This window comes from Mytilus californianus, unplaced genomic scaffold, assembly GCF_021869535.1.
Source record: "Mytilus californianus isolate M0D057914Y unplaced genomic scaffold, xbMytCali1.0.p SCAF_3, whole genome shotgun sequence".
Classification (NCBI taxonomy): domain Eukaryota; kingdom Metazoa; phylum Mollusca; class Bivalvia; order Mytilida; family Mytilidae; genus Mytilus; species Mytilus californianus.
In genome coordinates this window covers 121,661,746-121,689,702 of record NW_026262679.1, presented here as the reverse complement: position 1 = coordinate 121,689,702, position 27,957 = coordinate 121,661,746, and the positions used below count along the sequence as shown (strand labels likewise).

General features: G+C 33.1%; 1 protein-coding gene and 1 long non-coding RNA gene across 3 annotated transcripts; one reads left to right on the top strand and one right to left on the bottom strand.

Moving 5' to 3' along the window:
* Positions 1-501: 501 nt before the first annotated feature.
* LOC127736039 (neuroplastin-like) lies at positions 502-22,160 on the bottom strand. Of its 2 annotated transcripts, none has more exons than XM_052246539.1 (5): positions 21,759-22,160; positions 12,273-12,563; positions 7,790-8,089; positions 6,517-6,622; positions 502-3,220 (listed from the first exon to the last, which is right to left on the bottom strand). In XM_052246539.1, the coding sequence occupies exons 1-5, from the start codon at positions 21,817-21,819 to the stop codon at positions 3,145-3,147; spliced, it is 834 nt and encodes a 277-aa protein (XP_052102499.1). In that variant the 5' UTR covers positions 21,820-22,160; the 3' UTR covers positions 502-3,144. The 2 variants fall into 2 exon arrangements, with proteins under 2 accessions (XP_052102499.1, XP_052102498.1); XM_052246538.1 differs by lacking the exon at positions 21,759-22,160 and adding an exon at positions 15,511-15,904.
* On the top strand, positions 8,107-8,557 carry LOC127736047 (uncharacterized). Its single transcript, XR_007998783.1, has 3 exons — positions 8,107-8,281; positions 8,336-8,389; positions 8,444-8,557. It is a non-coding gene; the product is annotated as an uncharacterized LOC127736047 (long non-coding RNA).
* Positions 22,161-27,957: the final 5,797 nt, after the last annotated feature.

The following is a 27,957-nucleotide window of genomic DNA, read 5'->3' as shown; positions in this document are numbered from 1 at the left end:
TTCAATCTGAGTTTCACTTGTCATTAGCAACATGAATGATGCCTCTTCAAGAGTTCTCCCCTTGTTAAAGTGTCATTTTTGTAACTTTTCCTTTCTGTGTTGAATTTTGTGATATTTCATTTCTCAACGGTTGTATTATCAGATCTGTTGAAAGCGTCAGCGAACATGTTTAACATCGCCACATTCTGTATATGTCTGTTCCAAGTCAGGAGCTTGTAATTCAGTGGTTGTCGTTTGTTGCTGTATATCATATTTGTTTTTCTATTATTGTTTTGTACATAAATCAGGTCGTTAGTTTTCTGGTCTGAATTGTTTTACGTTTGTTACTTTTTTGTTTTATGTGTAGTGTTCTGTAAATTATTGATTATATTTGCGTCTTATTTTTCATTAGCGATGGGGTGTCTGTCCTTCGAAGTGCCGTTTGTTATTTACTCTTTTATATCTTTTGACCTTGTCAGATTATACATATATTTCATCTAAATATTGCAAAAATCAAATAAATAAAATTTCTTTAAATTTATTTTCAGAAATAAAAACGGTATTAGTCTATTTTACAATCAAAACGGGTAAATGCATATACAAACATTTCTTACAATAAAAACAACTATTTATAATAAAATTCCTAACAATAAAGCTAAAACATGTTGCATCCTTTCTTCGATATTGAAATAAAAAACAAATGACAAATGTAAAATGTTTCAACACACATCTGACGTGCATAAACTTGAAACGAGTCAGTATGCAAAAATTGACCTAAAATAATGGAAGGACATAATCTGTAAACTTTGACGTCAAGCAATTTCTCTTGTGACGTCAACATGTTTCAGGAAAACCTCTGTAATTGCGGGCAAATGCAAAATGCTTGTATTCAAATACGTTACCATATATTTTTATTTACCAAAACACATTCCAATAAAAATTTCTAACTAGATTATTTGTCATATTTTCTTATATTTTAACTGTTATTTGCTGTCTTTTAAAAGGTTAAATAATCACAGTTCTTATCCTGTATGTCGCTTAGAAATACACGAGAGGTTTTTGCTATAACATTTTTTATTTCTGGTAAAAGGGAGATAACTCTAATGTAAAAAAGATGTCCCATCACAAATTAAAATTGCAATACTAGTAAATATAAATATGTCAGATTAGTATGATATATAAGTGAAATAGAAGTTGCTCAAATAGAGGTTTCAAAAATATTAAAATTAATAAAATTACAGCAGGTTTCATACTTAAAAAATAGAAATGAAGTGCAAATGAATAAAAAGTTTACTCCATGTATTTTGTATGCCAACAGCTAATATCCCCAAAAACATCAAATAAACATGACAAGGTTCTTTCATTCACAGTCAGAGTAAACACATTTGACACAAACAAAATAGTTAAATAACATTAATGCTGACAGTAAGAATTTCTGCAATAGGAAAGATAACTTTAGTATAAAATTTATATTACATTACGTTCTACACGTGTTAGGTCTAAACTATGTTGACCTCATGTGATTTGCACAATGATAACAAACAATAATTTGTACAAAGACAAACAGTTGTTATATTGATTTTTCATATATGTTAACATCTGACCTCTTTTGTATTAGTAACAGACGCTTCTCTAGAAATCTATAACAAGACGTTGGTCATGTCCCATAAATCGTGCAGACTTATACTAAATCCATCTTTAAAAAATAATCCAATGTATAAACACTATGTAAAGGATACTAACATGAGAAAAATGGGCTGTTTTATTTTCTGAGTTAGTTTACAAGCAGCTCGTAGTCTGCATTAATCTGTGTGTTTATATGTCCCATTCTTGTTTACATACGTTTTACGCCTATCCTTCAAATTATGGAAGATAAAAGCAAGTAAACAAAACGGTGAAAATGTCTCTAAATGTCAACAATCAATTTTATCAAGTTAAAACAATAGCAGCGTGATTTTTTTTCTTAAAAAGATTATTCTAAAATTTCAACAGTATGTAAAAAATGGCTAATAAGAAATACCACTTTTGATAACTAATATAAAATACTCACGACATTACCAATTGGATTCTTTAAAAATTATAGTGCTACTCGTGTTTATGGTAGAAACGACTGATGTTCTAAAAATTTAAACGACCACTGTTTCGTATATATTTCTTGAGTATTTTGAGAAATCCAATTAAAATTTTGTTTTTACAATGATGAAAAAGTTCCCTAATAAAAAATGAAACATTTAAGATACAATTTACACATTGGTGTTTTTCTTTCTCTTCCAGCACAGAAACGTTTACGTCTTACAATGATGAACATCAGCAGTAATAAGGGTAAGCATGATACAAGAAATAAAATTAAAATTTCACTCTCAATCAACCCAATCACAAACTATGTGATGCAATTAGCATTTTTTTTCCACTACAAACACATATGTATATACAACAGATTCTAAATCAATTTGTACAGCCTAATGTAAAGTAACTGTTCTCCAGTACAATGATAGTTAATTCTTTTCACAATCAATATGCATTCTGTGTATTGGAATAGAAGCAATATTCACACAGGCAACTTGCAAAGTAAAAGAATGTAATTCAATAAAAAATCCAATAATGTTGATCTTTCTACTAGGATATCCTTTGTAACAACATAGCTGTTCAAATGAATAAAGCATTCAATAGAAACCCTGAGATATTATCAGCTCTACATTTAGTGTTACAAGTCATTTTACTTATATCAACCTTAATGGAAGAACTTCGTTCTGGGGAAATATATACATGCTGCATGAAAATGTTTGGGGTTTTCGTTCTCGTTCCCTCTTACTTATCTGTACCTCAATTATGTCATTGAAGAAAAAAGGATATGCGTGGATATACATCAGACAATATTCTCGTGGGTGTATTTATCAAGTGTAATATCGCTTACCCATAGTTTGCTTCTCCTATCCATACAATTCAAATGATTTTACGTACATATTACATGTCTATTAAACTCATACCATTTAAAGAAAATCTCAGTGGCTATATAATTATTGCTTTGTAATAAATAACAGTATTGAAGTATAATAATAGTACAGTTTTTTAATGATAGCTTTGTAACCAAATATAAAAGTAAAAAGCTGTATCCCAATTCTTTAAAAACCCTCCCAATATTTTGTCATTTAAAAATAAATTAATTCACGTTGATGTTGTGACGTATTTTCTTCGATTTCCTCCTTTCTCGTTACTCCCAGAGGTAGATGGAGGTGGTGATCTGAAAACAAAAAATAAACAATTGCAAAATGTTCTACTTTTCCACAGTAATCTAAGCAAAAGTCAATCGTGATTCCTGTGCAGCTGAAAATTTTTAAATATGAAAAAAACATGCATGCATCAGTGCGAATCCACAATCGGTCAAAATGTCACAACCGGGAAAATGACACAATCGGTTAATCTATATATATAGACATCGCTAGTGAGTACACAGACACGTCGATCTATATATCTAGGACCACGAAAATATATCGCTAGTGAGTACACAGACACATCGATCTATATATCTAGGACCGCGAAAAGATATCGCTAGTGAGTACACAGACACATCGATCTATATATCTAGGACATCGAAAAGATATCGCTAGTGAGTACACAGACACATCGATCTTTATATCTAGGACCGCGAAAAGATATCGCTAGTGAGTACACAGACACGTCGATCTACATATCTAGGACCGCGAAAAGATATCGCTAGTGAGTACACAGACACATCGATCTATATATCTAGGAACGCGAAAAGATATCGCTAGTGAGTACACAGACACATCGATCTATATATATAGGACCAAAGATATCGCTAGTGAATACACAGACACATCGATCTATATATCTAGGACCAAAGATATCGCTAATGAGTACACAGACACATCGATCTATATATCTAGGACCGCGAAAAGATATCGCTAGTGAGTACACAGACACATCGATCTATATATCTAGGACCGCGAAAAGATATCGCTAGTGAGCACACAGACACATCGATCTATATATCTAGGACCGCGAAAAGATATCGCTAGTGAGTACACAGACACATCGATATATATATATAGGACCAAAGATATCGCTAGTGAGTACACAGACACATCGATCTATATATCTAGGACCGCGAAAAGATATCGCTAGTGAGCACACAGACACATCGATCTATATATCTAGGACCGCGAAAAGATATCGCTAGTGAGTACACAGACACATCGATCTATATATATAGGACCAAAGATATCGCTAGTGAGTACACAGACACATCGATCTATATATCTAGGACCGCGAAAAGATATCGCTAGTGAGTTCACAGACACATCGATCTATATATATAGGACCAAAGATATCGCTAGTGAGTACACAGACACATCGATCTATATATCTAGGACCGCGAAAAGATATCGCTAGTGAGTACACAGACACATCGATCTATATATCTAGGACCGCGAAAAGATATCGCTAGTGAGTACACAGACACATCGATCTATATATCTAGGACCGCGAAAAGATATCGCTAGTGAGTACACAGACACATCGATCTATATATCTAGGACCGCGAAAAAGATATCGCTAGTGAGTACACAGACACATCGATCTATATATCTAGGACCGCGAAAAGATATCGCTAGTGAGTACACAGACACGTCGATCTATATATATAAAACCGCGAAAAGATATCGCTAGTGAGTACACAGACACGTCGATCTATTTATCTAGGACCGCAAAAAGATATCGCTAGTGAGTACACAGACACGTCGTATCGGCCAAACAACTACTAAGTGACGTATGTAGTGTCAATTCAGGAATGATGATAAAAGAAACATATAGTTTTATGCGATTTCTGGTGAAATCGGATGTTTTGAAAGAACAATAGACCGCATGAAAATCGAAAGTTTTCATGTACAATGTCCGAAGAACGTCAGTATAGAACACAGAAAAAAATATAGGAAACATTTGTCTTGTTTGAAATATATGTAAACGAATTATTTTGTATCTTATTTCAAAAGTGTGAAAATCGTTTTTATTAATTGCGTGCAATCATTTTTAAAGGTTTTCTTTGTTCAGTTTGATGGATACAGTAAAATATCAAATGTGTTTGACTTGCTTGTAAAAGAGCTATAGTATCATAATGGTCCACAATTGCAAGTCCTGTTTAATTCCATCACAACCCGTATGCGACATGGAGTGATGCCGAAATAATGTTCCCTAATGTTTAGTTTTTATTATCTCTTCCATGGTAACTGCATGAACACGGAAATTATTATGCAATACAATATTATATTGCTGTGCAAGTCGTAAGTGTTTTTTGGCTTTGGCGATAGTGTCGGATTAAGTGATGACCAAACCAGATAGCTAGATATCTTTAGTTCTTTTCTTTCTTGATATCGTTACACTGTTTTCATCTATTTAACGATCGGTACCGCTGTAAGAGGACCCCCAGTCCCCAATTGAAAAATCTGCACAGTAGCCAGTGCATCGGTAGTGGCATCATTCAAATGGGTTATTTCCAGTTCGTAAAATATTGTAATTGTGCTCAAGCCAAAGTTGACCGTAGAAGATTTTTGCTTTTCTGTTTAGTTGATTTAGATTTTGGCGTTCGCACACGTTTTTATATTTTATGCTTTCAAAACCTATTGTCTCAAGTGAACTAGTATGAGATTGCTCTGAAGTCTAACGGCTGTTTTGATGACGATTTGGTGCCTTCAGATGTCAGATTGCAGGCCAAATATAACTCTTCGAAATCACCAACCAATACATGGTGCGGAAAATTTCTTTCTTAAAATCGCCATACTGGTAGATCTTTATTCATTTTTTCCATGAAATTTACTCTTTTATTCACCGACTACCCCGCTCCCTAATATCGTAAAATGAAAGCTTTATTCCCATCAATCCTCCTTTTTACGCGATGCATACGACAGCAAACACTGGATCATGAGTTCAAAATTGTTTTTTTTCGGGGCGGGTCATCGAGGTCATATGCATACATTTGTTTGTTCTACACGAGGGCGGGGTGGGGTGGCTGGTGGGTTGTAGGGGGTTGTGTGTGTGTGTGTGTGTGTGTGTGTGTGTGTGGGGGGTAATAAAAGGGCAATATGAGTGGTGAAAAAACAAATAAGGAAAAGGATGATGCATGTTCATCTTCTTAGCAGAATATCTATCAAGATTTCAAGACAGAAACTTGTTGCACCAAGTCTGGGTCCAAAGGCACAAACCAGTCCATAAAATTAGGCCGACGGACGTCAGCGAAGGCCGAACTATTCCAGAAACACGTTTGATGCAGACGGAAATCAAACATGTACGAGAGAATCACTTTTTTATAATAACATCAACGGTACCAATTTTTCTGCACCAGATGCGTATTTCGACAATTAATGCCGCTTCAGCCGGACGCACTAGACCATATCTGAAATAACAAAACCTAATACGGATGTTTCAAAGCTGATAAAACGAAATACGACCAAAAACAAAAACCAAACCCTGACAAGGAAGCATTCTCTGCATGACTGAGATATGGAAGGCTACATAACTTACAATGGTGCTGAGTCCTTTTTCTTCCTGCCACAAAGAACGATAATCAAAATTAAAGCTATTATTTCAGCTATTATGCCGATGGCTGGCCATAAAGGTGCAAGTCGACCTGGAAGTAAAACAAATTACATGAAATATGGTATACAGTAATTTTATAAAGATTATTTTTTTTTAATTTTTACTCCCAATTGTCCATCAATTCATACACGTGGACCTTGCAATGACAAGTCGTTAAAATAAGTACCACACTGTAATGAGTTTAGGGAGCTACCATTTGATTTTTATGGGGGGGGGGGGGGGGGGGGGGGGGGGGGACTAGGATGAAAAATGTTGTCCTGCATTTTTTTCTAGTTGTAATCTCTGTCCTGCCTTTTTATTTTTCACTCTATTCGGTCCTACCTTTTTTTTATTAGTTTATCCTGACTTTTTTTTACATAAATTGTCATCCTGCCTTTTTTTTTGCCAAGTTGCTCATCCTACCTTTTTTTTAACTCAAAACTCCTGTCCTGCCTTTTTTTCAAATTTCATCCTAGCCCCACCCCCCCCCCCCCCCCCCCCCCCCCCCATAAAAATCAAATGGTAGTTCCCTTACTAACTTCGTTTCATTTGACAGCCTCCACGATAGACTTTATTAATATGAAGTAGGTAAAACCTGTGAAAGAGGACGAATTTCTTAAAGTTTTCGTGATACTTTTTGGTAATCAAATCTACATTGTCTCCGTCAATAGGGTAATACGCAAGTGTCACTGTTAGCAATTTTGGATTCACAAGTACATGTATATTGATTTTTTTTTTAATTGACGTTCTTACTGTTAGTTTAAACATATTTTATTTACATAAACACAAATTAGTTAAGACACAAGTCAAACAGACTTATGAAGTCTTCTCCATTTACATATTTAACAATACAATATATAAGAGCATGCATACATTACATATTTTTTCAACATCTGTATAAATTGGAGAGAAAAATTAAGTGGCACAAAAGAAGAAGAGAAAAAAATAGAACACAAAAAACAACAAGAAATAAATTAATAAAAAAATAAAAACAAACAAACAAACAAAAAACAAACAAACAAACAAAAAACAAAAAACAAAAAGTACTGCTATTGAAAACTTGCTCCAATCAATCAACTTTTTAACTTAAAAATCCTCGTATCAATTACTCGAAAAATATCTCTAACTCAAAAGTAAAAAAAAAGAAGGATTCCATAAATGAACTTATATTGGGTGGACAGTTGTCTCATCGGCAATCCATATTTTTATATTAACTTACTTTTCACACGAACTAAGTGTTTGAATGTAGCTTCTCCGGAGTACCATTTAGCTGTACACATATAATGTCCCCTGTCTTCTGGTATAAGGTCTGTTATTTTTAATTGTCCATTTTTTGTTGTTTTACCATAAACAGAATAACTTGCCCGTTCAACCATGTCCAGTGCGGGACTAATGTCTCTTGACCATGTGACATTAGCCATTAATGCACTTAATACTGGACATACCAGTGTTAGTGTTTCCCCTTCTGTGTAAATACTAGAGGTTGTCTGGAAATTTTTTCGATCATTTTCTTTCGTATCTGGAAACATAATGAAACAAAACACTGTTGTTAAAAGGTATAGATTTATTTTTTTACAGAAACACGTTCCCGTGTTATTATAAGGTCCAGAGTACTAGTATTTATTTTTACAGAAACACGTTCCCGTGTTATTATAAGGTCCAGAGTACTAGTATTTATTTTTACAGAAACACGTTCCCGTGTTATTATAAGGTCCAGAGAACTAGTATTTATTTTTACAGAAACACGAACCCGTGTTATTATAAGGTCCAGAGTACTAGTATTTATTTTTACAGAAACACGTTCCCGTGTTATTATAAGGTCCAGAGTACTAGTATTTATTTTTACAGAAACACGGTTCCGTGTTATTATAAGGTCCAGAGTACTAGTATTTATTTTTACAGAAACACGTTCCCGTGTTATTATAAGGTCCAGAGTACTAGTATTTATTTTTACAGAAACACGTTCCCATGTTATTATAAGGTCCAGAGTACTAGTATTTATTTTTACAGAAACACGTTCCCGTGTTATTATAAGGTCCAGAGTACTAGTATTTATTTTTACAGAAACACGTTCCCCGTGTTATTATAAGGTCCAGAGAACTAGTATTTATTTTTATAGAAACACGTTCCAGTGTTATTATAAGGTCCAGAGTACTAGTATTTATTTTTACAGAAACAGATGTCTGTGTTATTTTTATGAATAGTATAACTTTTTCCTGTGGTATTATATGGTATAGGGTATTTTTTACACAAAGAAATACCCATGCTATTATAAAACAGAGGCGGGAGATATCAAGGGGACAAATCTCACAAGTCATGGCAAAAAAAACCCAAAGACGACGAAAACTTGGACAAACAAATTCACAAAACACTACATACAAAACCGAAGATTGAACGAACCCCAACAAAAACTTTGGGTAATCTTCGAAAGGGTTGCAGAACCTGCTCCATTATTGGCACCCGTCATGTTACTCATGGTAAGTACAAATCGGCGATGAGTCTCATTAGGAGTTATCACAATCGATAATAAGGTTTCGACAATTAGAACATATCCGTGGTCATCTGTGACACAGATATTTCATAACGGATAACCAACTCGTGATGATGTCCGTAAAACTTTCGAAGGGATAACTGCAACTTTATCACTTGGAACCCTTGGTTAAATAGTTTCATTGTAAGCAGCAACCCTCTTTCAAGAAAATCATGTTTGGAAACGCAAACCCTAAATATTGTATCAACTGGGAGATATATTCTTCATATACAGGTGCTGCACTGGAATGTTGTTACATAGAAATGGAAAATTCACAATTGGAAAGCTGAAATCATCCCTTTTGTCGTAAGTTTTGTTCTCAGTCGACCCTATTTGTCAATTTCTAGAAGTAAGTCAAGATATGAAGCAGATTTAACTGTATCTATGGTATCTTTTATTTCAAGTTCGATGGGGTATATAGATGCGATTAACATAGCCACTTAAGTAGGGGGACATCATTTATAAAGAGGAACGTGAAGCAATCTTCTTTTGATTTTTCCTGAGAAGCTGCTGTTTGCAGTCTACCTCATAAGAAGAAAGGAATAAGTCGGCAAGAAGAGCACAATTGATTCCCATAAGAATACCGATATTGTTGTAGAAAAACACGTCCTCCAAATGTAACAAAATATCAAGCATCTTGAAGGTGTCAGTTTCATAGATTTTTTGGTTTGAATCAAAGTGGGTATTTTACAATGTACGATTAAGGCCTTCCTAAAACAAACTAGGAGTAATTTTTCCAATCTGTTATTAAGGTTAGAATTGGGAATACTAGTGTAAAGAGTAGAGAAGCCAAATGTTTTAATACTGTTGCAAGAAAAGAGACTTGTATTTACATGTGTAACAAAAGGCAATGTACACGATCATCACAAGGTATGTATGAATCATGGTTGCAAATATATAATAGTGTTTACAAAATCATGCAAGAGTTATTTAAAATATTCTTACTATTCTAAAAACAATCAGGGATGAGTTCTTTATATTGCAAAACCGAATGACGCCCTTTCATTTATCAACACTTGGATATCTACAATAATATTCGGGAATATGCTTATTACGGGTGTTTCTCTACAATAAAAGACTGACACTTAAATAAATAATGAAATTCGTTTTCAATTGACGAGGAGCAGAAATGACAGACTTTATCTCTATGAATTTCTTACCATCTTTTCGTTTTTATTAATGAAACTTCGAGGTTGAAGCATACGAATTTATTAATATTTTTTCAAGATCTGCAAACGGTTTTATATATTCATATATTTCTCTAAGCCAAAGTTTGTTTGAAAGGTTATAGCTCTCCCCTTCTCTTCATGTGGTTTTGTATATTTATGTATTTCTGTAAGCCGAAGTTGGTTTGAAAGGTTATAGCTCTCCCCTTCTTTTCGTGTGGTTCAATTGTTGGATGAAATCATCTGTGAATCTTTGCTTTATGAACGTTTTTATATGATTTTGGATTTATCTTACATTGGTGATTCCAAACATAACTAAATCCAGTTTTGTCAAAGGTTGAGTTTACTTCTTAAATCCATTTAAATTATGCAATCCAGATTCATGCAACTTGGACATTGTAATGTACAAACAGTTTAATGGAAGTTAACTTTCGATTGTTGCAAATAATTTGATTTCAATAACCTTCTTTTCTAAGTTTGATAAAGATGTCAAGCGGAGTTCGACCGAGCTCACCATTCATCTTAAAGTTTTGAGTTGTAATCTTATACCTAGAGTGTTTAAAACAAAATGCAATTGTATCTTTTCCAAAATGTAGATGTTTCCAATACCTCACGGAGATAACTGGAAGTACAAGTGTGGATAGTAAACTCCCATTGACAGAAACAAGTGCCTTCGCTTTTAGTATAGAAATCGTTGACAATTTCTCACAAAAAAAAAGATAAAAGAAGAAAGGCGCCTTTGTCGCATGATAAGCTGCATTTTTTCCCTCTCGCTTAAATGGTCTTAAATAGTCCATTAAGTGGGCTCGCTGGTATTAAATTTCGCACCCACTTCACCGACTTTCCGACACATGGACTTCCTTGACACTTCAGACAAAAAATATTCGGTGATGTGAAACAGTTCAAATAAATATAAGAGGTGTTTTGATCGATTTAATTTTTTTTTTTTTTTGCCAATAAACGATGAAATGTTTTATTGAAAATTTTACTTCCAAAAGCTTATCAATTGTGATGAAGAAACGGTTTGAAGTTTCAACCAAATTATCTCCCTTTTCCCGCAAAAATTTCTCATGATTGCATTGTGATCTTTCCGAAAACCCATCGGTGACCTGTAAACTTTAAGGAAACATTCTACTAAGCTGTACTTAATTTGTTGATTTAAAAATATTTTTTTTGGCAATTTCTGATTTCTGTTTGAGTATGTCAACACCCCTATGTTTCCTATAATTACAATGTAAAATAGCAGCTTATGCATGCTTTTTTTGTTAGCATGGATGAACGATTACCCCCTTATTTGTTCTAAATAATTTTATGACATGCGTGCTCAAGGTGAATTTACATGAAATAGCATATCAATTTAAACAAAATTCTGTGGATAAAGTTTTCGAGAAGTTGGAATAATTGAAGTGAAATTAACGACGTGTAACAACTGTTATTCACTTTTTCATTTATGGTGTCGGATGGTATAAAATATACTCTCCGTGTATTCCGGCTTCATCTACCAATAAAAACAAGCCGTCATGCTGCAGCCAAGCGTGTCGAAAGTGGCGTTAAACACCACAGTTAACCAACCCCTCAATAGAAGCTGTTCTGAACTAGACCATCTAAGAAGTTTTTAGTACATTTCGAGATTTTTAAATACTTTATATGAGAAATGACTAGATTTATACATACAAGAGAAAGTAGACTAGTGTACTTTGCGATCGTCTCAATTCTGCACGCGTATTCTCATATGTGAGATGAATGCAATTGTCGCTATTAATAAACATAAGGCATATCAAATATGTAATCTGTAAAAAACAATTGGCAGATCATATACCTGATCATGCATATAAATATTTTCTTCTAGTTCATATGTTTACCTCTGAACCTTTCAACAATTATAGTGACATTACTTAACATTAAAATACACACTGGGTCTTCATGTTATCTAAATAGTGATAAATCCAACATCAACAAAACAATGGAATTCATTTTACTTGAGAAAATGACTATATACAGCTTACCTCGGAACACTTCAATGGATACGGATTGTTCTTGTGAACCATCAAATTTGCAGGTGTACGTTCCAGTGTCCCCTTCAACAAGTTTGTCTTTACTTATAACTAGTGTACTTAATCCAGTTTTGCTATCAAAACTCCTGGTTTGGGTATAATTTGTGTCAGTTACACTTGGAATCGAGAACGTCAGTTTGTTACTCATATCTGTACCTGTGTTTTGACTACATGTCAAATTAATGCCTGCACCTTCTAAAAACGTGCGCTTTCCCTGGTGCCGTATACCTTCAATTTCAACCCCTGAAAAGACACCAATAAACAATTATATAGCAATGGTCAAGATATCAATGAACAATATATCAATGAGCAAGATATGATGTGTATTGATAATATCAATACACATGATATCAATGGACAAGATATCAATGAACAAGATATCAATGAACAAGATATCAATGCACAAGATATCAATGAACAATATATCAATGAGCAAGATATGATGTGTATTGATAATATCAATACACATGATATCAATGGACAAGATATCAATGAACAAGATATCAATGAACAAGATATCAATGCACAAGATATCAATGAACAATATATCGATGAACAATATATCGATGGACAAGATATCAATACACATGATATCAATGCACAAGATATTAATGAACAAGATATCAATGAACAAGATATCAATGAATAAAACATCAATGGACAAGATAGCAATGAACAATATATAAGTGAACAAATTATTAATGATATCAATGAACTATATAATAATATATAGATATTCTCTGCTATATAATCATACCAATATACATACTGAGTAATTAAGAATGTTTTAAATTTTAACATAGATTTCATTTGAGATGTTTAATAGTCAATTTTGTACGCACTTTTCAACTCAAAGACTTTTACATATCCTAATAATGAGGCCATTTTTTCCTGAAGATTTTGTATGATGGTCGATGAGACAACTATTCACCAGTTATCAAAGGACAAGGATTTAAACAACTGTAGGTATCCGTGCAGCCTTCAACAATGAACAAACCACACGACCGTGTAGTAAGCTATAAAAGGCGCAGAAGTGACAAAATGTGAAACAATGCAAACGAGAAAACAAACGGCCTGATTAATTCTAAAAAACAATGAACTTAAAATAAATATGGATAAAAAATAAAGAATGTGATTAGGTTAAAAGTGGTTGTGGGCGCTCAACCCTCCCAATTATCGAGTCTTGTCTCTTAGGAATTGTTGGAGGGCGTACGTTGACCTATTTTTTTTTACATGCCTGATCTTCGGTCTTTGGTGATTAATTGTCCATTAGCAATCATACCACATCTCCTTAAATTTAAGCTAAATCTTACATCGTTATATTGTGTTTTTTAAGTATATATGCACTTCCAATAAAAGTTAAAATGTGCCCGTTTACAAGAATTGTGTCTCTAGATTATCAATCTGATTAAAATTCAGACCTGTCGTAACTCGTTTAATCATCGAAGATCTCCCTTATGAGGATAACGAAATCTGGGATCTATATTTTGATAAGATTGCTAGCTTATCTTATTCCATTGCCCTGTTCAACAGGTAGTATGTTTTATGGTGTGGCATTTTATCTGCTGTCTAGCAATAGGGAAGACGAAAACGAGTCGAAGATGAAAAAGATAATAATTTTTATTTTCAAATTGTGGTTCCAATAAGGGCATGAATATTTAATATGAAAACAAAAAAGTAAGCTTCAACAATTTAACGGGTCAAGAGACGCATATCGCTGTTGATAAAAACAATGTTTATTATTAGTTATTTTATGTAAAATACTGCTATAACAAGGTCATATACTATAACTTTAATTTTTTTATAAGTTATAAATATAGTAGACGATTGGCTGTATAAGGTGTACGTCAATTTTGCTGTAATATATCGGATTGTGCGTACATGTCGAGAACGTCAAGACAATTTGAAGATGTAATCCTTGTATGAAATCATTGTCTCTTGTAGGTGGGCTTCGTGTTGTTCAGTCTTTTTGGTCTTTTTAGTTTTTTTGCCATGGCGTTGTATGTTTGTCTTCGACTTATGAGTTTGAATATCCCTTTGATATCTTCCGCCTGTCTTTACGCTATGTTGCATTCCTTTGTCGTGTAACTTTGTGGTCCTTCTGATGTGACAGTTTTCATCTATATACGTTTTCCTGATGTACAATACCATCTAGAGTTTTCAATACCATTTCAAGTCTTTTGTTTTTCCCAAGCCACATGACATAAACTCGAGCTCTCAACTAAATGTTATCATGTAAATAACCTCAGCATTTTTGCCCATGGTTACCAATTGGTAAAATTAGGAGGAGGAAACATTCATAGCTTCTCCAGATGTTTCGAGAGCTGATCTTTTTTTCAGAAGTTCCCAAAATAGAAAGTTTAAGAAAAGGTTTAGACTGACTGATGCCTTTAATCACTTTATGTAACGTTTGATTCTGATCTGAATACTTTCCTCTATGCCAATAGAAATTATTTGTAGCGAGTGGAATGATAATGCTTCTTCCAACAAACATGATGGGTGCCAACAGAATATTATGATTTGTAATTAAGAGATTAATTAATGACTACGTGTGTACGTGTGTGGAATGTCAGTTGTTCAATACAAACAAATGTATATGTGTACTACTATGTCCCGGTGAAAATACAAGAAGCATTAATTTCATTAACGATAAAAACAAAATCTGAAAAGAATAATTAGCCGTTTGTCGATGTTATGTGAATTGACATCTTTCAGAATAATAAAGTGAGCGCTAGATCCTTTTGTAATTCTATTTCACTTCAGTGTTATGTAGGTCGTACAAACATGAATTTACATTTATTTAACGGGAAGAATTTCTCTACAATATAACCGTACAACAGGTTGCCTAAAGAGAAAAATTTAAATGACGAAATATGATATAGTTATGGGTTGTATACAATACATGTATCGGTTGATAAATTTTCTAAAGGGAATCTAAATATGGAATTTCATAAGTATTTTAAACTGTACTTCATAACGTTTAATATACAAATCAATCGTTCTTGCAAATGTTTAATATTCAAATCAGTGCTACCATTTTTAATGATTATTGAATATCTACATTTAACTTATCATTCAAGGTCATTTATCTGATATTAAAAGCTTTGACCCTATATTATATAAAAGAAGTATTATCTACCTGTAATTCATAAATGCATATAACCATTATAGCTGTATTAAAATAGCTTACCTGAAACCAGAGATATAGCCAAGATTCCAAATGTTACAAAAACATCATATTGGTAAAACATCTTCGTATTATTGAGTGATAAGAAAGCTACATTTATTTAGTGACGTCAAACTGTTCTTCCTCACTATGTTTATATTTGATATGATATCGACCGGCCGCTTAGTTTACTATATCTCTCTCCTACATAACAAACGGGTAATCCACAAATCAGGGGCGGTAACCCTAATCCAGTTTTTTTTCGGATGTGAAATGTTCAGTATAATTTTTTGTCTGTGTACATCAAACTTTACACACTTAAGACTTGCACATTTGCATGTGCAATTTATTGTACTTGTATTTTATACATGACAATTGATGTGTTTTTGATGACATCTGACCAATATAAAACACCACAGGCTATGTAAAATGACATTTACATGTAATAGAAAACTTATTAATTTACAAGACAGATATATCGTCCCGTGTTATATATAAATCAACATCCAGTTAATATTGGATAGAACTGTATTGATTTGAGCTTAAAATATCCTATGAATGAGAGCAAATTAACGCAAACTGACACCATCGTAATATCGATCCCGAAGTTATCAATGGAATGAAATTAATGTGTATAAATAACGATTATTGCTGAAATCTGTATACTAGAATTGATTTGCACTGAAAATTAACATTTTTTTGTGTTTTGCTTGAGATGCTACTAGTATTTGATATTATCGGTATATTTGAGCCAAATCATTATGCACCGTTAGGATTTGTCGATTTTTTTCTTTCGACAACAATGTTCTTTATGTAAACAGGTTGTATTTTGAATTTATGAATTAAAGACCTACATGTGCTAATAGGATTCCCTTTCGAAGTATATGAATTATATTTTCCTTTAGTGTTTGGTCGATAAATATTACACGAAGAGTCTGGCTTATTTTCTATTGGACCCTTAATTGGAAATCATCATACAAATATATTGAAATCTGCCGAATTAATAAATAAGTAATCCCATGTAATATCAAACGAAAGTACTATTTGCAAACTGTAACATATCAACTTTTTTTAATATTTGATGAAAAGTTTAAGTCAGTTGCTGCAAAAATGTATGATTGCCATAACCGTTTTGACCTATTGGTGTAATAAGTAGCAGGTAACCATGGTGTTAAAAGGAGTTCTCAAATATAAATATATCGGCAATATAAATGGAGCTAATGAAAAATTTGAACCCACCACACATTGAAATGGCTAATAAAGACACAACATTTGTGTTTTCTATGTTTAGATACCTTTGTCCAAAATATACAAATTATTTTAATCCATTATGATCATTTACAAATAAGAAATTTTGCATAAAATACATGGATTATTATGACAAAATGATAAAAGTCGCTATGCGAGCACAAAATAGAGATAGAAACAATTTTAATTTGTTTGTATGTGATTGAAAGTAGCGAACATGCAGTGAAGAAAACCTGTTTAAAAATTTTGGAAATATATTAGGACTGAGTTTACTATCTGTCAATATAGCCGAAAGAGCAGAACTAACCCAATACACAGTGGATGTTTTTTTTTATTGAAGTACAATCATTGTAGTGCTTAACAAGAATATCAAGTGATCCAAATTACCAGTTTATTATATCATAAATTCTGTCTATTTAAATACCTCAGCTAATTCTGTTCATTTCATAGATTTCGTAAATAGGCAAACATGTAACATACAATAAAATAGATATATAAACGATCTTGTATATGAACTAATATACAATCATGAAAAACTTCTTTGATAAATTAAACTGAAGTGAAAAAGCAGTAAAACAAGAATTTGCGTTCATAGGACTCCATGCCCCGCTCGCACTATCACATTTCCATGTTCAGCGAACTGTGAAATCTAGGTCTAACCCCCCAAATTGGCAATAGAGAATTAAATCTGCATTTCGTGCGTATATCAGCACTAGTCGCCATGTAATTAAGTAACCATCGGTGTGACCTCCGAAGATTGCCGTTGGTCATGTGACCCGATATAAATATGAATATAAATAGACCGACAAGCAGACAAGCGGTGCAATAGTACAAACACTATTTTCCAGGTCATAGATTAAAACAATATGTAAATCATACCTGTATATGTGGGCCGAATGATTCTTCCTGGTGGATCCTTTCTTTCACTTTTCTATTTTGACATTCTTTTCTTTTTATAAACTGAACATGTTGAGCACACGCGCAAACCATCTCCAACTTAAGTTCAAATAAAGGTTGCTTACATACGGACCCAAATGAGGTCGAATCATTGTCTTGTAAGACATTTATTGTCTCGCCTGCAACGAAAGTCGCAGACTGTGAGACACAGGGATTACAATCCGGCGCGGTGGTGGCGTAAACTATTTGTATTAAGCTTTATATTTCAGAGGCTATTAGACCTGGAGTCTTCATACCTTATATAGATATACCTTGTGTTACGAAGTTTTCGTCTGTCATATGTCCGTTGTCCTCATTGTCACTCATGGTTCAGCGACTGCTTGAAAAGACGTTATTTTTTTGTTGTGTGAATTTCTCACTTATTATGAGTAAAAGGATAATTATATTTGGTATGTAGGTTCCTTGCAATGTCTACATGTCCGTCAGACGGGATTAACCTGACCTCGACCTCAGTTTTTTGTGTTTTTGTTGGTTTTTCTAATACTATAAGCAATAGGCCAAATATATTTGGTGTATGGAATGATTGTAAGGTGTACATGTCTGTTTGGCAGGGTTCATCTTATCTTGACCTCATTTTCATGGTTCATTGGTTAAAGTATAGTTTTCCTGGTCAATTCTGTTTCTCGGATATCATAAGCAATAAGGTCAGATTTATTTGATGTATGGAATGATTGTAAGGTGTACATGTCTGTCCGGTAGGGTTCATCTGACCTTGGCCTATTGTACATAGTTCATTGGTCAATATTAAGTTTTCGTGGTTTGATCTGTTTCTTGTATACTATAAGCAATAGGTCAACTATATTTGGTGTATGTGATGATTGTAGGATGTAAATGTTTATCTGGTTTGGTTTATCTGACCTTGGTCTCATTTTCATGGATCATTGATAATGTTAAGTTTACTGTCATGCATGTACTTAAAACTCTATCTTTAGGACTATCAACATAAAATCATAAATTGTAAAGTAGGCGAGACATTTCAGCGTGGGCACTCTTGTCATATCGGCGATGTTTTGAGCTTATTTTTACAAAAAAACTTTTACAGTCGTCTGATTAATATATCATATTTCCTTATGTATTTAAATGCAAATCTGCAATGTGTTCACATGTCTTTTTTACATCTGGAATGTAATGAGTTATATTCACATTGGACATACAAAAAATGGTATTTTTTAAAATTGTGAACATGAAAATAACACGTCACAGATTTTGTGAGTTTGAAACGCTCTTCTGAATTTACTTTCCTTGGGAACGCTCAAACCTAAATATTTGAAAGCCACGGATGTGTAAATACGTAGAAATGCTAGGAGCTATATGACCAAAAAGGACATACAAAGAATAACCTTAAACTTGAAAGTCGTGTCATGTGATATATGATATTCAAAATCAAACAAGATATCAATGCACAAGATATCAATGAACAATATATCGATGAACAATATATCGATGGACAAGATATCAATACACATGATATCAATGCACAAGATATTAATGAACAAGATATCAATGAACAAGATATCAATGAATAAAACATCAATGGACAAGATAGCAATGAACAATATATAAGTGAACAAATTATTAATGATATCAATGAACTATATAATAATATATAGATATTCTCTGCTATATAATCATACCAATATACATACTGAGTAATTAAGAATGTTTTAAATTTTAACATAGATTTCATTTGAGATGTTTAATAGTCAATTTTGTACGCACTTTTCAACTCAAAGACTTTTACATATCCTAATAATGAGGCCATTTTTTCCTGAAGATTTTGTATGATGGTCGATGAGACAACTATTCACCAGTTATCAAAGGACAAGGATTTAAACAACTGTAGGTATCCGTGCAGCCTTCAACAATGAACAAACCACACGACCGTGTAGTAAGCTATAAAAGGCGCAGAAGTGACAAAATGTGAAACAATGCAAACGAGAAAACAAACGGCCTGATTAATTCTAAAAAACAATGAACTTAAAATAAATATGGATAAAAAATAAAGAATGTGATTAGGTTAAAAGTGGTTGTGGGCGCTCAACCCTCCCAATTATCGAGTCTTGTCTCTTAGGAATTGTTGGAGGGCGTACGTTGACCTATTTTTTTTTACATGCCTGATCTTCGGTCTTTGGTGATTAATTGTCCATTAGCAATCATACCACATCTCCTTAAATTTAAGCTAAATCTTACATCGTTATATTGTGTTTTTTAAGTATATATGCACTTCCAATAAAAGTTAAAATGTGCCCGTTTACAAGAATTGTGTCTCTAGATTATCAATCTGATTAAAATTCAGACCTGTCGTAACTCGTTTAATCATCGAAGATCTCCCTTATGAGGATAACGAAATCTGGGATCTATATTTTGATAAGATTGCTAGCTTATCTTATTCCATTGCCCTGTTCAACAGGTAGTATGTTTTATGGTGTGGCATTTTATCTGCTGTCTAGCAATAGGGAAGACGAAAACGAGTCGAAGATGAAAAAGATAATAATTTTTATTTTCAAATTGTGGTTCCAATAAGGGCATGAATATTTAATATGAAAACAAAAAAGTAAGCTTCAACAATTTAACGGGTCAAGAGACGCATATCGCTGTTGATAAAAACAATGTTTATTATTAGTTATTTTATGTAAAATACTGCTATAACAAGGTCATATACTATAACTTTAATTTTTTTATAAGTTATAAATATAGTAGACGATTGGCTGTATAAGGTGTACGTCAATTTTGCTGTAATATATCGGATTGTGCGTACATGTCGAGAACGTCAAGACAATTTGAAGATGTAATCCTTGTATGAAATCATTGTCTCTTGTAGGTGGGCTTCGTGTTGTTCAGTCTTTTTGGTCTTTTTAGTTTTTTTGCCATGGCGTTGTATGTTTGTCTTCGACTTATGAGTTTGAATATCCCTTTGATATCTTCCGCCTGTCTTTACGCTATGTTGCATTCCTTTGTCGTGTAACTTTGTGGTCCTTCTGATGTGACAGTTTTCATCTATATACGTTTTCCTGATGTACAATACCATCTAGAGTTTTCAATACCATTTCAAGTCTTTTGTTTTTCCCAAGCCACATGACATAAACTCGAGCTCTCAACTAAATGTTATCATGTAAATAACCTCAGCATTTTTGCCCATGGTTACCAATTGGTAAAATTAGGAGGAGGAAACATTCATAGCTTCTCCAGATGTTTCGAGAGCTGATCTTTTTTTCAGAAGTTCCCAAAATAGAAAGTTTAAGAAAAGGTTTAGACTGACTGATGCCTTTAATCACTTTATGTAACGTTTGATTCTGATCTGAATACTTTCCTCTATGCCAATAGAAATTATTTGTAGCGAGTGGAATGATAATGCTTCTTCCAACAAACATGATGGGTGCCAACAGAATATTATGATTTGTAATTAAGAGATTAATTAATGACTACGTGTGTACGTGTGTGGAATGTCAGTTGTTCAATACAAACAAATGTATATGTGTACTACTATGTCCCGGTGAAAATACAAGAAGCATTAATTTCATTAACGATAAAAACAAAATCTGAAAAGAATAATTAGCCGTTTGTCGATGTTATGTGAATTGACATCTTTCAGAATAATAAAGTGAGCGCTAGATCCTTTTGTAATTCTATTTCACTTCAGTGTTATGTAGGTCGTACAAACATGAATTTACATTTATTTAACGGGAAGAATTTCTCTACAATATAACCGTACAACAGGTTGCCTAAAGAGAAAAATTTAAATGACGAAATATGATATAGTTATGGGTTGTATACAATACATGTATCGGTTGATAAATTTTCTAAAGGGAATCTAAATATGGAATTTCATAAGTATTTTAAACTGTACTTCATAACGTTTAATATACAAATCAATCGTTCTTGCAAATGTTTAATATTCAAATCAGTGCTACCATTTTTAATGATTATTGAATATCTACATTTAACTTATCATTCAAGGTCATTTATCTGATATTAAAAGCTTTGACCCTATATTATATAAAAGAAGTATTATCTACCTGTAATTCATAAATGCATATAACCATTATAGCTGTATTAAAATAGCTTACCTGAAACCAGAGATATAGCCAAGATTCCAAATGTTACAAAAACATCATATTGGTAAAACATCTTCGTATTATTGAGTGATAAGAAAGCTACATTTATTTAGTGACGTCAAACTGTTCTTCCTCACTATGTTTATATTTGATATGATATCGACCGGCCGCTTAGTTTACTATATCTCTCTCCTACATAACAAACGGGTAATCCACAAATCAGGGGCGGTAACCCTAATCCAGTTTTTTTTCGGATGTGAAATGTTCAGTATAATTTTTTGTCTGTGTACATCAAACTTTACACACTTAAGACTTGCACATTTGCATGTGCAATTTATTGTACTTGTATTTTATACATGACAATTGATGTGTTTTTGATGACATCTGACCAATATAAAACACCACAGGCTATGTAAAATGACATTTACATGTAATAGAAAACTTATTAATTTACAAGACAGATATATCGTCCCGTGTTATATATAAATCAACATCCAGTTAATATTGGATAGAACTGTATTGATTTGAGCTTAAAATATCCTATGAATGAGAGCAAATTAACGCAAACTGACACCATCGTAATATCGATCCCGAAGTTATCAATGGAATGAAATTAATGTGTATAAATAACGATTATTGCTGAAATCTGTATACTAGAATTGATTTGCACTGAAAATTAACATTTTTTTGTGTTTTGCTTGAGATGCTACTAGTATTTGATATTATCGGTATATTTGAGCCAAATCATTATGCACCGTTAGGATTTGTCGATTTTTTTCTTTCGACAACAATGTTCTTTATGTAAACAGGTTGTATTTTGAATTTATGAATTAAAGACCTACATGTGCTAATAGGATTCCCTTTCGAAGTATATGAATTATATTTTCCTTTAGTGTTTGGTCGATAAATATTACACGAAGAGTCTGGCTTATTTTCTATTGGACCCTTAATTGGAAATCATCATACAAATATATTGAAATCTGCCGAATTAATAAATAAGTAATCCCATGTAATATCAAACGAAAGTACTATTTGCAAACTGTAACATATCAACTTTTTTTAATATTTGATGAAAAGTTTAAGTCAGTTGCTGCAAAAATGTATGATTGCCATAACCGTTTTGACCTATTGGTGTAATAAGTAGCAGGTAACCATGGTGTTAAAAGGAGTTCTCAAATATAAATATATCGGCAATATAAATGGAGCTAATGAAAAATTTGAACCCACCACACATTGAAATGGCTAATAAAGACACAACATTTGTGTTTTCTATGTTTAGATACCTTTGTCCAAAATATACAAATTATTTTAATCCATTATGATCATTTACAAATAAGAAATTTTGCATAAAATACATGGATTATTATGACAAAATGATAAAAGTCGCTATGCGAGCACAAAATAGAGATAGAAACAATTTTAATTTGTTTGTATGTGATTGAAAGTAGCGAACATGCAGTGAAGAAAACCTGTTTAAAAATTTTGGAAATATATTAGGACTGAGTTTACTATCTGTCAATATAGCCGAAAGAGCAGAACTAACCCAATACACAGTGGATGTTTTTTTTTATTGAAGTACAATCATTGTAGTGCTTAACAAGAATATCAAGTGATCCAAATTACCAGTTTATTATATCATAAATTCTGTCTATTTAAATACCTCAGCTAATTCTGTTCATTTCATAGATTTCGTAAATAGGCAAACATGTAACATACAATAAAATAGATATATAAACGATCTTGTATATGAACTAATATACAATCATGAAAAACTTCTTTGATAAATTAAACTGAAGTGAAAAAGCAGTAAAACAAGAATTTGCGTTCATAGGACTCCATGCCCCGCTCGCACTATCACATTTCCATGTTCAGCGAACTGTGAAATCTAGGTCTAACCCCCCAAATTGGCAATAGAGAATTAAATCTGCATTTCGTGCGTATATCAGCACTAGTCGCCATGTAATTAAGTAACCATCGGTGTGACCTCCGAAGATTGCCGTTGGTCATGTGACCCGATATAAATATGAATATAAATAGACCGACAAGCAGACAAGCGGTGCAATAGTACAAACACTATTTTCCAGGTCATAGATTAAAACAATATGTAAATCATACCTGTATATGTGGGCCGAATGATTCTTCCTGGTGGATCCTTTCTTTCACTTTTCTATTTTGACATTCTTTTCTTTTTATAAACTGAACATGTTGAGCACACGCGCAAACCATCTCCAACTTAAGTTCAAATAAAGGTTGCTTACATACGGACCCAAATGAGGTCGAATCATTGTCTTGTAAGACATTTATTGTCTCGCCTGCAACGAAAGTCGCAGACTGTGAGACACAGGGATTACAATCCGGCGCGGTGGTGGCGTAAACTATTTGTATTAAGCTTTATATTTCAGAGGCTATTAGACCTGGAGTCTTCATACCTTATATAGATATACCTTGTGTTACGAAGTTTTCGTCTGTCATATGTCCGTTGTCCTCATTGTCACTCATGGTTCAGCGACTGCTTGAAAAGACGTTATTTTTTTGTTGTGTGAATTTCTCACTTATTATGAGTAAAAGGATAATTATATTTGGTATGTAGGTTCCTTGCAATGTCTACATGTCCGTCAGACGGGATTAACCTGACCTCGACCTCAGTTTTTTGTGTTTTTGTTGGTTTTTCTAATACTATAAGCAATAGGCCAAATATATTTGGTGTATGGAATGATTGTAAGGTGTACATGTCTGTTTGGCAGGGTTCATCTTATCTTGACCTCATTTTCATGGTTCATTGGTTAAAGTATAGTTTTCCTGGTCAATTCTGTTTCTCGGATATCATAAGCAATAAGGTCAGATTTATTTGATGTATGGAATGATTGTAAGGTGTACATGTCTGTCCGGTAGGGTTCATCTGACCTTGGCCTATTGTACATAGTTCATTGGTCAATATTAAGTTTTCGTGGTTTGATCTGTTTCTTGTATACTATAAGCAATAGGTCAACTATATTTGGTGTATGTGATGATTGTAGGATGTAAATGTTTATCTGGTTTGGTTTATCTGACCTTGGTCTCATTTTCATGGATCATTGATAATGTTAAGTTTACTGTCATGCATGTACTTAAAACTCTATCTTTAGGACTATCAACATAAAATCATAAATTGTAAAGTAGGCGAGACATTTCAGCGTGGGCACTCTTGTCATATCGGCGATGTTTTGAGCTTATTTTTACAAAAAAACTTTTACAGTCGTCTGATTAATATATCATATTTCCTTATGTATTTAAATGCAAATCTGCAATGTGTTCACATGTCTTTTTTACATCTGGAATGTAATGAGTTATATTCACATTGGACATACAAAAAATGGTATTTTTTAAAATTGTGAACATGAAAATAACACGTCACAGATTTTGTGAGTTTGAAACGCTCTTCTGAATTTACTTTCCTTGGGAACGCTCAAACCTAAATATTTGAAAGCCACGGATGTGTAAATACGTAGAAATGCTAGGAGCTATATGACCAAAAAGGACATACAAAGAATAACCTTAAACTTGAAAGTCGTGTCATGTGATATATGATATTCAAAATCAATACAGAAGGTAGTCTCGACCATTCAGCCGCTCATATGTTAAGATTTTAAATATCTTGTATTTTTGAAACTCCTAAGTCCTATACAATATAACTTTTCTTACGGTCATGTCTGAACTTTTCTTTCCAAGACAAACATAGGCTATTCTTATGAAATAAGAAGATGTGGTATAATTGCCAACGAGACATCCAAATGACGTAGAAGTTAGCCACTATAGGTCACCGTACGTTAGAAAACGTAAAAGTACAACTCTTAAATGATTAGCTCAACTTATGGTGTATAATTTTACACCATTTCTATATACGGTAGATCTTTAGCAGGGATAGATTTCTAATTTTCTGGAATTTCCAATCATGGCCTTATGTGCCAAATAGTCAAAGGAATATTTTGTTTTCGCTTGATGGCAGATGTTTAGTATTCCAATACCGTAGCAAGGATATTATCCAGGTATTATTTATTTTTTCTCTTGATAGCAGATGTTTAGTATACCAATACCGTAGTAAGGATTTTATCCAGGTATTATTTATTTTTTCCCTTAATTGTTCATTTTACTCTATTCTTTTTGAATAATTTTATTTTTTTTTAATACGAGATGTCACTAATAGATATATAAAGAATATCATGGACCCATTAAATGGTTTTACATAAAAAACATATTATGTCCAGAGATAATCCAAGCAAAAATAAACCAGTACTCAAAGGGAGTTAATTCAATCACTACTAATAAAAGACGTGATACACAATAGATATTACTCAATGTTTTTCCACAGAATTGCTTGTATCAAAAAGTACCTTAACCATAGTACTAAAACGAGACTGTTTATTCCTTAAGCAGGAGACATTAGTGGGAATGAGTTTGCATTTGAAATGTTATTGCTTTAAATTCGACGGACTAGATCGGGCGTTAAAATTCGACGTTAAACATTGATTTTATACCATTCGTCTTTTTGCTAGTCTAGATTTTGACATATACATGTTAGATACGTAAGTCAACTTTATATGCATGCTAAGAATTATAATTGAATGAAAGATTGATTAATTTTGTGTGTTTAACGCCACTTTCAACACTTGGCTGTGTCATGGTGGCTGTTTTCTGTTCACACACACATACCAAAACCGAACAGATAACATGGCGGCTGAGTAATTCTTGAAAGCAACACGTGTACACGGAGAAATTAACAGAACACGATTTTACTTATTTCTACCTCCGCCATATTGGGATCGTGGTAACTGCAGTTACCATGATCAGTTTAACACCAGTGCTATTGGCGGAAGAAGCCGAATTGCCCAGAGAACCGACCTTCGACATGAACGCTAGCAAACCTAATCAATTAAAAGCACCTGTCAACGAACGGGGATTCGAACTCACAACCTCAGTGTTGACTGGCAAGTGATCACTATAGAACGATAAACTCTTTAGACTACTCGGCCAACGAGGCCCCAGAGTTATGACGGCAATCCCCTATCATATACGAATTGCTGTATTTTCTTCTTCTTCAATTTTTAACGCTATAAAACAATTTGAACTCAACCGAGTACTCAGATTCAAATCAAAATGATATAGTCAATACAATGATAACAATATTATGGGACAAATACGTCAATCTATGAATTATGCATTTATCTATTTGTCCAAGTTAAAAAATACTATTTGTGGCAATCGAATGAGGTATTTTGAGTCGACAGTCAAACACAGAGACCTGTCCATCAGTTCGTACTGAGGTCGGCAAGACGATGACGCAAGACAGCAAAAGAAATGGCTATATCTGAATATATGTGTAGGTTTCTATCGTTATTGTGCGGTTCATCTAACTTGAAAGGGGTTTTCCCTATGCAAAAATCACAATTTGACAAATATTAGAGAGAAAAAACATATTTAATTTCCCCGTAGATGTAAACTTTAAAAAAAAACGGCATGGATTTTTTTTGTCGAAGACTAAAAAGGAAGAATAACACAATTAAGACAGCAATCAAACAACACAACAAGGCAAAAATGTTATGTCTTGGGGTAAACAAAAACACCGAGCAATACCCACTGTATACATTACAAAATTCCACTTTAACTTATTCCTTTTTTTATTACATTTTTCACCTTTTTCATATTTATATATTGCAGAGCATGCCAATATTTATATTTGTGTTTTGATCAATAAGTGCATTATTTGTGTTCTAGGCGACAGATTTGTAAAAGCAATTTTGCTTGTTTCTGAATACTAGATATTTCTCTCAAGTGTATTGTATTGTTATGTGATGATTTATCTGTATAAATATTGTTTAAACTAAATGATAAACAGCTGGTGTAAGCCTTGTATTGAATCGCTATAAATATTTCAAAATTGGATAGTGAAATTTATTCAAGTTTATCATCCAGTAAATTGGAATTCGAGTTATCCTGCTCGTTTCATAGAAACAACTAAAATACACTCTAGTTTCACATGTAACTGTATTTCAAATGTTTATTCATTGGATTGATTTGCTGTCCTATATGTATTTTCTGTTGTTTTGCTGTAATGTATATATTTCCCGTTATTTTGCTGTCCTATATGTATTTTCTGTTGTTTTGCTGTCCTACTTGTATTTTCCGTTGTTTTGCTGTCCTATGTGAATTTTCTAATATTTGGAAGTCCTACATG

What these genes read in the sequence shown, in the direction of transcription:
- LOC127736039 (XM_052246539.1), bottom strand. Translation starts at nt 21,819, where the DNA reads ATGTTTTACCAATATGATGTTTTTGTAACATTTGGAATCTTGGCTATA. An exon ending in ATCCATTGAAGTGTTCCGAG is followed by an intron (nt 8,090 to 12,272) that starts GTAAGCTGTATA and finishes TTATGTTTCCAG; the next exon opens with ATACGAAAGAAAATGATCGA. An exon ending in ACACTTAGTTCGTGTGAAAA is followed by an intron (nt 6,623 to 7,789) that starts GTAAGTTAATAT and finishes TTTTACTTCCAG; the next exon opens with GTCGACTTGCACCTTTATGG.